The 16,427-nt window shown below is 40.0% G+C and overlaps 2 protein-coding genes across 9 annotated transcripts in view; one reads left to right on the forward strand and one right to left on the reverse strand.

Moving 5' to 3' along the window:
- Positions 1–16,427, forward strand: part of LOC128669136 (phosphatidylcholine:ceramide cholinephosphotransferase 2-like) — an 82,908-nt gene that overhangs the window by 28,888 nt on the left and 37,593 nt on the right. For 4 of the 7 annotated variants that reach the window (XR_008404607.2, XR_008404608.2, XR_008404610.2 and 1 more), the window contains one exon: positions 2,543–2,620. The exons of 2 other annotated variants lie outside the window; for them this stretch is intronic. The gene's annotated coding sequence lies outside the window, so the exon portion shown is untranslated. Of the gene's footprint in view, positions 1–2,542; positions 2,686–16,427 lie in introns of all 7 variants that reach the window. One more of the 7 variants, XR_008404609.2, reaches the window with a different exon arrangement.
- fat-spondin lies at positions 1,002–16,356 on the reverse strand. 2 transcript variants are annotated; one of them, XM_053743658.1, is made up of 17 exons: positions 16,265–16,356; positions 15,425–15,530; positions 14,814–14,998; positions 14,360–14,612; positions 14,081–14,204; positions 13,619–13,773; positions 12,965–13,143; positions 12,500–12,630; positions 12,025–12,247; positions 11,561–11,732; positions 10,906–11,081; positions 10,393–10,519; positions 9,685–9,812; positions 8,502–8,672; positions 4,862–4,975; positions 4,392–4,501; positions 1,002–1,440 (listed from the first exon to the last, which is right to left on the reverse strand). In XM_053743658.1, the coding sequence occupies exons 3-17, from the start codon at positions 14,971–14,973 to the stop codon at positions 1,366–1,368; spliced, it is 2,298 nt and encodes a 765-aa protein (XP_053599633.1). In that variant the 5' UTR covers positions 14,974–14,998; positions 15,425–15,530; positions 16,265–16,356; the 3' UTR covers positions 1,002–1,365. The 2 variants fall into 2 exon arrangements, with proteins under 2 accessions (XP_053599633.1, XP_053599634.1); XM_053743659.2 differs by lacking the exon at positions 15,425–15,530 and having other exon boundaries at positions 16,265–16,336.

A 16,427-nucleotide genomic window follows, 5' to 3' on the forward strand; every position in this document is an offset into this window, starting at 1 on the left:
AATCTGAAAAAAGTTGAGTCGTATTTTTCAATCAAATACTTCTCAATTTCACAGTGCCTGGCGCCGAAGTCATGGCAGTTGTTATGAAATGAAAGTTCCTCTATATAATGAGTACACCCGCACTCGGCTCATAGTATGCGCGTACGCATCACAACATTCACAACACGAAACTATCAGTCACACGAACCAGATTGGATTCCTGTCACGCACCTCATGTTTACCAAATATTTTTATTGCTTTTGTTTTTATATTATAGTCCTTTTAAAACCACATTACATACTGCAGATGTGATGTAGGTATTGTCTATGTTCTTGCTAACAATATCAAAACAAATCATAATTTCTATCACGTTCATATTGTAGCAAAACAATGTCTGCGGCGAGAGACTGCGACGCGACACGCACATTCAGTTTCCACAACAAAAATGTTACCAAAATTTAGAAACGCAAGTCTGACAATGGATAAGTTTGTTATTCATTCACAAATATCGTAGAATATACATCGATATGGTACTCATACAGAGTTATGTAGTATGATATACACTATACTTGATGTACTTATGTTTACACAAATACTACGGAAGTTGATTTCTCATTAAATTCGGTTGGTGTGCGTTATGCCCGAATAAGCAATAAAACACGTAACGCCTACGTCTATCGGAATACACTCACTCCAAAGGCATTTGCAAAGTTTTCCTATGTGGAATATTGCGGAATCGAGTGGTGATCTCAACTCGCGGTTTAAGACTTGCGGTCTATGACTCCATAAAGTACATATTTAAATGATTCTATTATTCCCTTACGAGAAGTCAAACTGATATTGATAAAACACAGTCCATATACGTCTCAATAAGAGCTACTATAAAGTTAGCAAAATAAAAACCTAGGTTTATACTGCGAAGTTACATATAGCTTTGGGATTATATTCCTAAGAAACAATGACGTTCCACCGTATAAAGTATGGAGAGTATAATTATGCTGAAATTAAAATAACGACAACAATAATGCTTAAAACTGTTTTATTGTCAGTAATGGCTTACAAAAATATAAAACTAAATGCATCGAAATGCTAATCGCTTAAGTAGAAGTATTCTTTAACGACTTAACTAAGTATCGCTTACTCGAGTATTTATCGATCTTTGGCACTATTTGGTATATAGGAAATTTTAAACAAGTCTGTTACGACTTTGTATAAATTTGAGATTTCTGACAGAAGCAGGGAGTTGAAAATTTGGAATAACGATATTTACGATAACCAATATTAGGTAGCCCTTTGACGCTCCGCCCGTATATTTTTAGTTTTATAGTTCATTCTAAGTTCATGTTCATGATAATGTTAGACGTGTTGTGGTGACGTCACGCACTGTTAGCAGTGCCTCGTGCAGCGGCGGCGTCGCGAGCGGCGCTGCGGACAGGGCGCGGCGCCCGGGGCTGCCTCCGACTGCAACAAACGTGTTACCACAGTTTCATAAAACTGACAATAGTCGACAACTGACGATGTATAACCGCAATATTAATGGTTTTTCAAAAAGAATTATGTATTTAAGGTCTAGAGCGAGCCACTCGCCATTTCTTCACTCCATTTCTCATAAGCACTCCTAACCCTCTCGGGGCATTCGTGAGAGGAATGTTAGAAATGTTGAGTCGGCTTACTACACGTATTCCACGGAGGACTGTTTGACCTATTTACGTTGTGTTGTATTTTATTTGTTAAAATAACCAAGATGTATTTTTGTGCATTTAATTATTAATATTTTTCTTATATCCTAGGATTATGATATTAAGGAACTCGATTACATTAAAATACTTATAACTAACATTAGATAATAAGTAACAGGACGTTAATGAAGACCTGTTAACGAGTTTAGAAGGAGTTATAAATCTATACTCTGATAGTTTGCGATGTTGGGAACCTGATTGTTACAATTTCAATACATTATGATGACGCAACACTCCAAGGCAATTGTCTATTAAGTAAACACAACGTCTAAAACCTGTGTTTAATAAAATAGGCTAATGATCGTATACGCCCACATCTGACATTGATCTCGCGCGATAGCGTTCGGTCTTGACGATTTACATTACAGCAATTTGGACAATTGAAGACTGGAACGTCGTCTGTCTTGCCCTTGCCCCGGTATAGTGCTGATTTGAACTTGACATGTGATAATTTAATGAATTACAATCTGGACATATTTGACCCTATTGTCCTGTGTTAATGAGTCGAGTTGTAATGAGCGTCAGTACTGTACAGGCGAACTTGTCCTCGTAATGAGTTTGTAGTGAAATTCTATTTTGCTTCCGGTAAAGGAAAACAGCGTAAGGAAACCTGCACTCTGAATGCAAGTTTAATTCACTAGTGTCTTTGACTACTTGCCACTAGATGTCGGTAGGTCGTAAAAGTCGTGTCTTAAATGTAAGCGCTTCGCGGCGTCACAACCGAGAACGAAACCCAAGGAACGCGCTCCAATGAAACGTCCTTTTCACGTAACTTCACAACACATTGTTAGAAATTACTTCATAAGACAATCTTTTCTTTTCAGGTACCTCACCCTCCGATGCTAGATTTAAGTAGCAGATATTTCTTCGTACAAAGAGTACCATGGCCTCTGTCGAATACAGTAAGTTTTACATCGATACTCTGTGTACACGTTGGGTTTTCCCGAGTATCCGGCAAAAATACAGGGTATATTATCGTCTACCAACTCTAATTAAATTCCTTAAATTTATAAAACTCTTCCGTAACTGACAGTAACTGACAGGCAGCGCATAGATGACCTAACTTTATTTTTCTCACTCTCATCTCATGTTTTGTTTTTGCCGTTGAGCGTCGGAGCCCAGGGTTGGCTTTCCTACTTTTTAGTCTCCATTAGTTGTCAGACCATTGGCACGCATATCATCCTTGACGACTGAACCATTTATTTATTTCTACAAAATAAAATTGCCGGATTAAACTCCAAGAGAGTATTGCTATATTTGTGTTATCAAACTGAAGTGACACAGCTAAGCAGTCCACCTCACAACAAAGATACACTTGCATTATATGATATAGCGTAAAACGATAAGTAACAGCGCTATCATAATTACCAGTTTCAAATATCTAGGTCTAAGTCTAGGTCACAATCTTGGTGTGGAAGTAAGTTACATTTTAACTGGCAAGATTTAATCGCGACAGACAGACGGGACTGAAGCTAAACAAAAGCTTGTAAACATTATATTAACGATAATAACAGGTATTTATAGTACAAAATATCCGGCAACATCTCTGTTGTTAGCGGTCCAGAATACATACAATAGAATTAATTAGGATTCTATGTAGTGTCGCGCAAATTAATGGTCGCACTAACTGCTGGCTACAGTGTGTCTCGGCGTTATGGCCGCCATAACACGTGCTCCGCTGCGTAGCGTTTGCATAATTATTATTTTGTTGCCATCTTGTTCGTGCTTAACATCTCCATTGACAACACACTCTATTCTTTTGAATATTCTACATGACATTAATTGTTTTTTATGCCAAAAATGTTCAGGATCTTGGATGTTTTTAATACTAATTCGAAAAGTTAGTATCAAGATTACAGATTTATGTATATATTTATATGATGCTCTTTGTTCAAGCGAGAAATCAAATAGATGAAAAGTATATCTATGAAAATATTGAAGGATGTTGTTTGCCATTTAACTACAAATTGACGAGCAAGTTATATTTTTTATGTTAAAATTATTACTTGTTATTAATGGCATAATAAATAACATCACGCGGACAGGAAAAAGCAGGAAAACGAGGTCATTTTCCTATTGCTTTTGTATTACCTTTCCTCATTGTTTGTGAATGAGGCACGTGAGCGTCGAGGAGTTTCAAAGATGCCCCTCAATCAGGATTTGTGCTAACTAGGCTCCAGTAGGTTTTCTTTTAATTTGTAACAATGCGCAGTGGAAGCGTGCTGGACCCATAACCTAATAAAACTGATAGATTAAGGTGGAAATGCGAGCTAAACTAGAATAAAAGACCGAGCTTTGTAAAACGATAAAATGGCGTAGTTCTATATTTTTTAAATAGTGACAAGGAATGCGTTCCAACTTTTCCAACGTTCCATGTTTATGGTTGTTTGTAGCTGCGTTCATATTTCTACAAATGTTCAGCCCTTACTCTATTCGCGGACAAAACAAAATTGTCTCAGGATTCATTCATCAGTTCCATTCCGGTCCCAAGGCACCCCTGAAAGCTACCCCTGGGGCCCCAAGGCACCACTAAAAGCTTCCCCTGGGGGTGTCTCAGAACCCTTATTCTGACCCGTGGCAAGTCTATTAGTGCAGTGCTTTTGAATATACACAGATATATGGTTTTAAAAACGTAATGATCGTTACTCATCGGGCTATAACAATAGTACTGACCAGCACAGTCCTGGTCTGCTCCTGGTAGCCGAGGCCGCACGACACGCTGCAGCGGCTCCAGGTGCTCCACGGGCTCATCTGACAGTCGCCAGGGTTGGACAAAGTCGGACCTGACACACAAACACATTTTATAACATCTGATAAGTTAAAAAAACAAAATGATTTAAAATACTGATATGAAATTTGAACGTTTAATAAGAACTTCCAAGGACTTAGGAATACTGGGGCAATCGGAATGACTGATGACTATGAACGATTTCCAAATGCCAATCTGAAGAATTTGCCAATATATTTGGGATATGTTCTTCATGCCTTTTCTGGGTACCCCTTCTTTGTACTTACTAACTTCTCTAATACTGCGCTAAGTCGTGCGTATTTGTCTTTCTCTCTCATCTGAGTGTATTCGGTTTCCACCTCGCCCGAAACGTCGAAACCTAGGATCCGAAAGGAATCAAGTATGAAGTATTTACCGGCAATGCTAGCCGGCACAGCCACCACGGAGCTGACGCTCAGGCCAGGGTAGTTGGAGCTGACCGCCGGCGGCGACGCCGCGGCCGGCGCCGGCACCGAGACCGACCCGCCTCCTGAAACCAACACAATTGTCATACCTACTGACTTAAAAAAAAAACATTTAATTTCAATTTATTCATATTAAAGAATAATTGGCCAAAATCTTTGGTCAGCAAAAAATAAAAGGAAGATGTAGCAGTCATTCAATGAAATTATATTGCCTTTTTGGTTTTTACAACAAAAATAACAAATTTGTCAATTTTCATATTAAAATCAATCGGCGGGAATCCTTGTATATGTCATTGTGAAAAAATATTTTAAATTAAGGAATGCAAAAATAAACTTTTTTTTTGTTGGTTGCCAGTGCAATATCAATCCTGAACAATAATTATAATTATCCTTTCATTTTATTTATTCATGGTGCCAACACCATGATACTTATTAGTGAGACGCGAGTTGCAATTGCCTGTTTTAATTTGGAAAGTTATAGTTAATAATAACTACATTTTTGAAAATAATAATGAGATGAAAAAATCTGGAATCGAGCGGGAATTGAACTTAATTAAAAAATAAGTTAAAAAGCATGTCTGACATAACAATTCAATTTAAACACCTTATCTATGTATTCAAAACTCAACATTCTGCCGGGAGCTTTGCTCCGGATTAATCAATCATTGTTTTCGTAGCTACTATACATCTTCGAAACTGTTTTATTTCGATAAAATGTCCCTGCTACAGGACCTCTGTCCTTCCTTAGCAAAAACTTCCCGAGTGCAAGTTGCGCCACCGTGACATCAACTATCGATATGACGTCATAGCACGTGTGTTTGGGGAGCGTGCCCTTAGCCCACTGCGCCTGTTAGGTCATCAGGGAAATTGGGGCATCCGATTGATCGTGTAACGAATGTGGACGAAACTTTACTATTTTGAATTGGAAAGGTCGAAACAGTGAAATGACTTATTTATACTAAAATAAATTATAACGTGTCGCGCCAATTTTGTTTTGTAGTAATGTTACCACAAATGCTAATACAAGCCTAGCCTGGTATAGGATCGCTAGATTTATGTGCATGTAAACTTTTTGATAATTATTCTTATTATTTCTTAAGTTTGTTTTTACAAACTTTTATTTGGTTTCAAATATCCTGAAATTGGCCAGTTAAATCAGATTTGCAATAGTTTAAAATGCGTTGCAAATCTGACAATATTATAATCATTATGACATCAACGCAACTCGTGTTTGGGCCGATGTAATTCATTAAAAAATATTCCTGATTTTAGATATAAACATAGATTATCACAACTATAGCCAGACACAGCTGCAGCATTCGTATTGTATAATACAGTAGTCAATTGAATGAGAAAAAAAGAGACAATTTTTCACTGATCAAGAATATAAACAAAACGTATACACTACACAAAAGACCGTGAACCTTACATTAGACAGTCAGTGATGCAAATTGATTTGTTCCGGCGGCGGCGCGCGGCAGTCGGCCGGGCAGCGACACGCTGTGATGGATCAGTTCATTGCAGACAGCTGTTGGCGCTACGCCAGCGCAGATTACATGCTAAACACATCACGACTGAATGTCTTCAACAACGTGGACAGATAATATAGGGAACTGTAGCGATTACAGAACAATGTCCGAACGAAATTCAGATTTACAGAAAAGCTGGGGGCATTTTCACACACCCTTTTCTGAAAAGATGTGTACGTATCATAACAACGAAATTTTTTGACTTTACAACCGACGTTCTTTTCTTATATTTTGAATGCTGATCTAATAAGTTTACATCATCACTACGCAGTATAAAACAAGCTTCCCTCTGTCTGTCTGTCCCTATGTATGCTTAGATCTTTAAAATTACGCAACAGATTTTCATGCAAGTTTTAAATAGATAGTGGTTCAAGAGGAAGGTTTGTGTATCATTTAGTATGGTTTCACCCGAGACGGGCCGCCAGTAAGCGATATATTAAACTATCATAATATAAAACTTTAAATTCCTCGTTTCATTCTATAATCATTATAGCAAGATAACCACATGTGTGCAACCAAAAGAGTATCAAAAGCTGTTAAATATGGCGCAGTTAACCCCTAACACACTTCACGTTTTATGGACTCGCCTGGTTTCCATCCGGTGATAGACGGCCGTGAATCCGATGGGTGAGATAGTAAATTTATATTATGAGCTTGTAATGTGTAAAAGCTATTCAACGTAGACGCTTGCAGGTGTAATATTTCTTGTTAAACTTCACAATTTCTGTTCATCATTCCATGATGATTTGTGAAGAGCATGAGTTTTTTTTTCATCTATGTCAATAAGGGACGGGTGTAGATATCTGAGTCAAGTAATTGAATTATTTATAGTTTAAAATGTATATAACTGAAATTGAATATCATTAATTATCAGATTATTGACAATGTCAATGATCTGTTGTAAAACGGACACCGGGGACCCCATTTCAACGCGTCTTCTGATAGATTGCACACAATAACATATAATATTTATGGTAAGTGTTTGAATTGAAGGCCCAACTCTCCTTACTATTTTTGGATCTCACGCGTATAGCCTTGTACCCTTGTAGGGGGTTGAGTGCTCAGTCTGTAGGGGTCGCTACCCGGTGACGACATAGTGATCTCACCCGGCTCGCCCCCGCATTAGATCGTTTGCACTCGATAAAGTAGGAATACTATGCCCTTCCGGGGCATAAAAAACATTGGTCGTTTGAAACCGTCATGTGTTTGGTATAACTTTACTACAATTTATTAACGTGTCTAGCATGATTACAATTAAAACGGTATATTTATTGTCATATAGAACACACAGCCAAACAAACACACAAGTATATGATACTTTATTTACCACTCGTGTCGCCCGTATTTACTTGTGATTTTGAAAGCAAAGAAAGCCTTGATTTCATCAACTTAACCACTTTTAAGAAATATTATAAGTAGTGTAGTATATCTATATTTCTATCATATTGAACCTTATGCCTATATTATATAAGGTTTAAACTTTTTCTGATATCTTCCAGCAAAGGGTTAAAGTTTACCATGGAATGAAGGAAAACATTTTCCAAGATGGGCGACGTAATATTTACAACAGACACACCACTTCGCTTAACTACGGAAAGGTCGTTAATGTTTAATGACTTCATTCATTATTCTGCTTGAAACCCATCAAAACTTATGTTCGAATTATTATGAACATGTTAATCATTATTAAAATCATGACGCAGAAAGAGCATTATGAACTTAATTGCCAACTTTGAGCTTCATCATAGTTACACATGTCCGGTTGTCCTTTTCACTTTAGCGAAAATAACATTATAGAAAATCACTTTTTTCTTATCGAGCCTTTCTAGTTTTTGTTTATTTATTTTTATGAATGTGTTTGTAGCCTTATATAAGCTTTAAACGGACATGTTTAGGGACCAACACTGTTTCAATGAGTTTCTTTCGGCATTTCTTCTCAGTAGTTCTCGTTCCATAATGCCAGTAGTTGGTAGCTTTTTGAGAAATAATAAGTCTGTGAAGGTCTTATTTCTGAATAAATGGTTCAACTTTGACTTTTTATGTATTAGTTTAGTCGAGTTACCGAGCACCACAGAGCAGGTGTTGAGGCAGTCGTCTTGCGTGAGGAAGTTGTTCTGGTTGCCGCGGCAGCCGCCGTAGGAGAAGGGCGCGCACATGCCCTTCGCGGCTACAAACGCCCAGCGCTGGTACAAACCGCGGCAGGGGCCCTGCGACGGCTCCTCCATGCAGATGCCTGAACAAAAGGTTCTTAAAAACTTTTTGAGTACTTTCATTTTTGAAACTAGGTTTACTGTCGTCAGGGATTTTCTCTGGACAGTAATCCTATGAGAAGTTCCTTCGTTCAGAGCCGAACTTGGGTGCGCCATCTATATAAAATCACAAAATGGGGGAATGTAGCAGTAGATTGATGTAACACAAATAACTAAACAAACACTACACCAATTCATTGTCATATTGTTTCGATAATCCATTACTGTGGATTATCCAACCAAACATGTTTTGTTTTGTTGGATTTATACATACATAGATGTTGTTCTAGGAGAGCTAGCATCAAATGCACAAACATTTCTAAGACAGGCTGAAACAATAAATAAGTACAAGTTATCAATCATCTTGATTGTCATTTTTGTCACATTCGAGGATTCATGGAAATTATTGTTTTCGATGATTTATAGTATATTTCCAGTTTCAGTTAACACGAGCCCTTCACTTATTAACTACGTCACTAAGTAGTCACAACAACATGTGAAATATATGTATTCACATGAAATAATTAGGTAGTTATATTGTGTCACACAAATATTGTCTTAATTGGCATAATATTTAAGCAAAATTAACATAATGTTGACTTAACCTTACCTTAGTCCTTATACGATAGAGAATGCTTTTAGCTTTAATTCCGCCCCTTGTACCATACGGGTAGATAGTTTGAATAAATGAATAAATAAATACTCACTTATAAGATCTACTCCGCTTCGTCTGTACCTTCACATATTATATAATAAAGATTACATAAACAAATAAAACTACATAATTATAAAACCAACGGCGCTATGTCAGTCCGCATGTGACCGAAAGCGTCCAGACCTAGAACAAAGTTTAAAGTATCTATTCTTGTATCACACCAAATTTGATGTACCCTCCAGTGAAGGTAAACATCGTGAGGAAGCCTGCACTCGCGTGTGAAATAGAGGAGAGCTAACTATCTATCAACATGGTCAATAAAGTCAAACAATCAGACTCACGCTTGGCAGTCAGCATGTCTATGGAACAGTCGTCCTTCTCCCGGCACGGTCGCTGCTGCATCAACTCCACCTTCGACGAGCATTCCTGTTGTTGTTCCGGTGGCACCAGTAAGAGGCGAGTACGGAACCTGCGAATTATAGGAAAATAAACAAAACTTTTTAAGGAGTCGTCAAGGAGGATATGTGTGACACTTGTCTGACAATTATGAATGCCCAAGTCTGACCGAAGTGGTATAAAAACAGGACCTTGGACTCTCGAACTTTTGGCTGAAGAAGGAACCGTGAAAAGTTCATGTAAGACACAGATAATATAATTACAATGAAGTAATGTTGACATAAGGTCAAACAAGACGTGGGCATGATACTTTTTGCATGCATGATCTAAACCTTAAAAACAAAGTGTGAGATCACCGGTTGGAGTTTGAGAACTGACAACGACAGCGCTAGAAAATTCATAATACATATTTTTGAATAAAAATATAAAAAAAGAAACTATTTTGATCACAGATATATATCCTCCTGCGCATGTCGTACGAGGCAACTAAATGATAGTGTTGCTTATAGACAACATTTCCAAAGAGAGTTTATGTTAGGTGTGAAGGTCTAGTATATCTAGACACATATAGTATCACTTCTATATTTCCTACGCGGTAGACAAAGCCAAGAGGTGCGAAGCTCCGGTTAGCTGTATGAATGATGGATTCTCACCTGACGCCGCGGCCGCAGGAGGCGGAGCACGGAGACCAGCCGGCCCAGTCGGTGGTGGGGCAGGCGGGGTCGGAGATGTCCAGCTCCTGCTCCGTGCACTGAGGCTCCATGCACTTGCGGTTCTCCTCTGGGGGGATGGAAATGAATACTGATGTCATTGGACATTCTATCACAGTTGCAACAAAGGGGAGATGACGTAACGTCATTTTATAACGTACGTTGACGATGCAATTTTATACAGACTACCCAATAGTCCATGCAATACAGTAGTATCTGTAGTTAAATAAATAATCTTACATATATAATCATATCTGTACATTTAACCCAACATGAAACACATGAAGGTGCAAGGCTTCTCAACATACTAATAGAATAAAATAACACCGTAAGTCCCGTGTTGCCAGCTTCCATATTCTACGGTGACCACGCACCATCTGGTCGACTGAATGCCTGTTTGCCTGTATAACAAAATGTGACTGGGAGAACATAGTCTCACGAGTGTAGAGCACTGACCGACGCTGACCAGCGGGCACTTCTTGAGCCCCATGTGGTCGAGGAAGTGGCGGCGGCGCGTGCTGACGCCGACGCCGCACGAGACTGAGCACTCGCTCCAGGGCCCCCACTCGCTCGTGCGGCACACGGCGTCCACGTCCTCGCTGTCCAGCGCCGGCGAGGGGGCCGCGCCGCCCCTGATGCAACAATCACATCAATATTAGAGGTAGTACACATTGTACACCAAGGCAAGAAAGTAACGGATTCCGAAGAGGGTGACATGTTAAGCCCGAGACGTAGTCAAGGGCGTTAATCACCCGAGTCGAGAATCATACTTTCTTCCGAGTAATATATAGTGCTTTATATGACACCTGCCTATAAGGATAATGAAATAAGATTTATCTATATTAATCCATGGTGTCGTTAACATTTCTTCAATACTGTCACTAGACGATGACATGTCGATATATCATCAAATATCCAAAAAGTGTTACAAAAGTGTGTTTTGTCTTGTACCAAATAAGTTCAAAGGAAGAGAGTGTCAAATGAGTCGAAAAAAAAAAGGAAACTATGTGGTACTCGACGTATGCTATTTGGCAGAGCGTAGTGCTAATTGGTTGGCCTAAGTTTACAATTATTTAAAAAATAGTTTGGCATTATAGAACAATTGACTCACTCGCATTCAGGCACGGCGGCGACACACATCTCCTTGCCGACGAGCTGCCGCGTGCAGGCGAACATCTGCGCCTTCTGCGGCAAGCGGTACTCGCGCGTGCGCATGCGCAGCCCCTTGCCGCACGTCACCGAGCACTCCGACCACGGGCCCCAGTCCGACACCGCGCATTCCGCTGTCGCGCATCAATAAAAGTCGGTCAATGTTTATTAACTTCAAACTGAATCGGTCGAGAGCGACAACCAGGATCCCATTCGCCATTCGCATTTTTGTCGCGTGCGAAACTTAAATGCTATTGATATTTCTTCTTTGTGCGAGTCTTTGGTTAAATTTGTGAATACCTATATGATATGAAAATCATGCCTGTTCTGCTGTCGCAGAGAAATTCAGGCGGGCATAGCCGCAGGCAAAAGCTTGTGACAACATAATGGCATTGTACTGTAATCGATTTCCGTAGTATAACTCACGTTTAGCTGTCTCCTGCACCTCGTCCTCGTCCTCAACGACCAGCGCCTGCAGCGTCTCTTCATCACAGCCCCGGCTGATGACCTTCTCCCTGATGAGGTGTAGGCGTGCCATGGGGGCCATCTCCTTCCGCGAGGGATCGTAGAAGGGGGCGCGGGGGTCCTCGGGGTACATGGTCGTGATGCGGTACATCTTCTCGCGGGGGGATGTTTCTGAGTTCGGGGACTGGAATGAAGTCATCTCATAGAATCGGTGATGAAATATTAGATGGACACAAATTTTAAAGCAAGATATTATAATTTATGCTTTCATCCGCCCGGGTCAATTTTTAATTGAATAAACATAGAGGACTAAATACTTGTAGTCTTATTTCTCATAGCTAAGGATCGACTTTCTGGACGATATAGAGTCGTCAGCCCTGACGTCACCCATCACCGATCACCCACTGAGTCACGCGAATGAATTTCTACAAGTCACCATGTAGCTGACGCCGCTGTCGGTGCCCGCGTCGTGCGGGAACAGGTCGAGCGCGAGGCGGCGCTGCCAGGAGCAGTCGGCGCGGCACAGCTGCAGCCCGCTCACGCCCACCACCCAGTCCGGGGACGGACCTGCGGAACTAACTATATTTACTACACTTTATACTAGCTGCTTCGCTCGCGTGAATTTCTCGCGAAAGCGGAGCAGACATGATTTTTATACAAGTTTTCATCCCTATTGTCATTTGGGGGTTGATTTTTGAAACATTACATGCACAATAAATGTGAAAAATAGATCCAACGATTTAGCCGTGAAAGAGAACAGACAGACTTCCGCATTCATAATATTAATATGGATACTTTATAATTGGGATAAATTCCCGCTGCGTAGCAGTGTTACAAATCACGGTGTACCACAATGGAAACAAATCGAATACAGGGTTTATTGTATTGACGACAAAGTTACCGAACATGGAGGCGAGTGATACGAGATGTCGCTTCCTGTCGACGGTAAACACGGCGGAAGTGTTGGAGTTGACGTGCGGGTACCACAGCCCCGGCGCCTTGATGATGGACCGCAGCTTCTTGCCCTGCTGTCTCAGCTCCCGCTCTAGCAGCTGGACCGAACCCCACTCCGCTAACATTCTAAAAGTAGACGATGTAGTAGAATGTGACCACTCTATATATCCTCCAGTGAATATCGTATAAGGCGACTAAGGAATACATAGCTTTGATAACTGATATGTCAAATATAACATTCCAAAATATGGTTGCTGTCAGGACAGAAGGTTCATGTTTAGGTTTATAGAACACGCGAGGAAGAGAGATATATTTAAATCTATCGATATAAAACACATTTTTTATACTCAGGTATTTAAAAATTTCAAACACAATTTCGGTAAGGACCACTAAGTCTGTAGTAAGGACGTAAATTAAACTAAACGAACTTCGAATAAATCTATATCTATGGGGTTCCTTTGTCATCAATAATACATTGGTCCTGTGGTACCTTTACACTTCACTATACGTTCAAAATCTTACGCTTTAAAATATGAAATATTCAGAAAATAAATAAATAGATATCACGTCAATTGTATAGATAGGTAAAAAAAGGCTTTACCTAAAGCCATCAGTGGCGATCTCCCCCGGGCCCCAAAAGGAAAAGTTTTTGGGATGCGTGGCGCCGATGATGTCGGAGAAGTGCGTCAGCCACAGCGCCTGCACTGGGAAGTCCTTCGGGTGCGTCTGCGCAGACCACAGCCCTTCGAACACCATCTAAAGGCGTTTGATAATTATGATAATTTCACAAACACTTTTCACGCAAGTTAAAGTTAGAATAATTTTGTTTTTACCTTCATAATTATTATTTTATTTATTTAGTTTTATTTTTATAGATTACATGTATACGCTCATTACATTCGAATTAAAATATTTTTCCAAATATAACACAAAACTAATGCTCAAATTTCTAATAGCATCTTCAGTCTTCCCTTTAGTATCAAAAGTAGTATAATATAGTTTAGGCTTGGTAGCTAGAAACACTACTATTGACCAACACTCTTACTCTCAGTGTAACACGTACCCTATATTTGGCGTCGTCGCAGGCGCAGCAGTCGGAAGCTGAGAGGGAAGTGTCTTCACAAATCCGGCGCGTCAGCTGACCGTCTTCCGCGAACCAGCGGCTCTGGTTCTCGTATACCATGGCTCTGGAAATAACAAAAACAAAAAATGTTCAAGCAAAACATGGTTATATTTCCACTTTAAAAAACGAACTTGCATTTCTACTAGACACTTGTAGATAGCTAATTCTATCAAATTAATCAAGCCGGAAAAAAAGATCAGCACGAAACAAAACTCTTACTTGAGTAGCACGCATCCGGAGCCGCTAGGTGGCGCCTTCCACATGACCTGCACCTCGGTCTTGGGCAGGTCGTCCGCCTCCACCACGGTGTTGACGCACGAGTCCTCGAACCGCGACAGCGTGTCCGCGAACAGCTGGAACTGGCCCTGGCGCGAGCCCGCGCGCGGCGCCGCGGGGTCCAGGGGCGAGGCCGTTATCATGAAGCGCGTGAACTTCTGGACCACGTCGTGCGTGCGCGAGCCGACTAGCGTCACTGGGAATGGGATCAGATTCAAATAAATGTTCGAGATATCTCTTGTTGTAGTCTAGGATAAGATTGGCAATGAACTTTATATTGATGGGACTCATACTATATCTGGATGTAATTATGTACGGGTAGAGTAAATTTTAAAATACTCTTGAAGCATTTTATTTTGTGATTATCATGGAAGCTACTGAAAACAAATGCTCTTACCAACGTATCTCTCCCCTGGCGCATATCTCTCCACATCACCATTGACCAGCAATCTGTAGAAGTTGTCTCCCGGCGACTTTGCCGCGTCAGTTACTTCAGGCACCAGCTCGCACCCGAGCGCGCATGCGCATAGCGTCAATAACGCTAAGTTACGCCACATTTCTTGGGTGAAGTTATACACTCATCTGGGAAAAGAGTAAGAATACAAAAATATAAGAAATAGAATTGCATTCAAAATTACTATGTATTATAGAAATTTAAAATAGTACCTATTACTCCTTTTATAAGCTTTTCCAAAAGATAATTTTCGTTACTGAATGCTGTATAAGCAATACCTATTTAAAAACTTCGAAAACAATAAAAAAGGCGTAATTAGAAACTTAATATTGTGCATTACCACGGCTAGCTTAGTTCTGAAAAAAAAACATACTTCCAGTTTATTTTAAATCAAATTTCCTACATTCTCATTCTAAGGTTTCTACATGTTTAAAGAATGTTATTTTTGTCGCTGGCAAAATTTAAAATAGTCTTCCGCTAGAAAACATTTTTTTTGTTGTTTCTATGCAAATAAATATAATTTAAGTAGAATAAAAGAGATCAACAATACTCACGGGGTGGACCGTCGTTCGCAGCGAGCGATAGTGCCGGTTTGATAAAGGGGCGAGAGGTCCCGTGTCAGCGGGTCAGATAGCGCGGTATGCGACGCTTGCTAAACTACTGGGAATACGATAAAACCATATCTTTGTTTTTACATCACTTTGTTCTAGTTGCACGGATAAGTTCTGATATAACGGTTTTGCTACACATGATGCTTATAAGACGTACGAAGATTGAATTTTGTCCATTTGTGCCTAACAGAGATCAACAAACAAACAAAAGACTTAGAACACCTAGCTTTTTTAATATCTCTTTTTTTCTTTTTTATTAATTTTACATATTTTTCAACCAAGTCAGAGGTCTACTGAAATGCATGGAGATAAGTTACAGCTTGCTGTAGCGTTCTGATGACACCAAAACCTATGGCAACATCGACAGACCCAGTCGTTTAGTGGGTCAAGGCCAGCGATAACTTAGGGATGCTGCTTTTCGAAACGAAGCTTTCTATTTATACTAAATACTGTCAGCATTTAGTGTAAATAGATGCTAATTTCAACGTACTTTTTTTACTATCCTATTTAAGATATTATGATAGGTTAATTACATACATATAGGTCCAATTTCTTTGAATAGATAAAAACAATAGTTCATCCTAGCTAGAAAAATGGTCTATTAAAAATGTAACGGCTTATTGTGGACTAGATTCGTAGTCTTCTTAGGTACTACACGCAAACTACTTTTGATCTCTTCGAGTGTCTCACAATCACAAAAGGAGTTTAACAGAAAAGTACATAGCAGAAAGAAAGCACAAGGGCAAGCCTAATTTCGCGAGAAGAAAGAAGAGTGTCTCTTACCTGTGTGTAGCGGGAGAGCGCGCGCTGCAATGACGAGCCTAGCAAGTGACGGCTTCCGGCGGTTAGCGCGTGCCGTCGCACGCCCACCACTCCAGGCAGGGCTGCCGACTCACACATCTGACTAGGCTGCTGCTTCTTCTTCATACTGTGTATTGTATAGATA

This window comes from Plodia interpunctella, chromosome 4 (genome assembly GCF_027563975.2).
Source record: "Plodia interpunctella isolate USDA-ARS_2022_Savannah chromosome 4, ilPloInte3.2, whole genome shotgun sequence".
Taxonomy (NCBI): Eukaryota; Metazoa; Arthropoda; class Insecta; order Lepidoptera; family Pyralidae; genus Plodia; species Plodia interpunctella.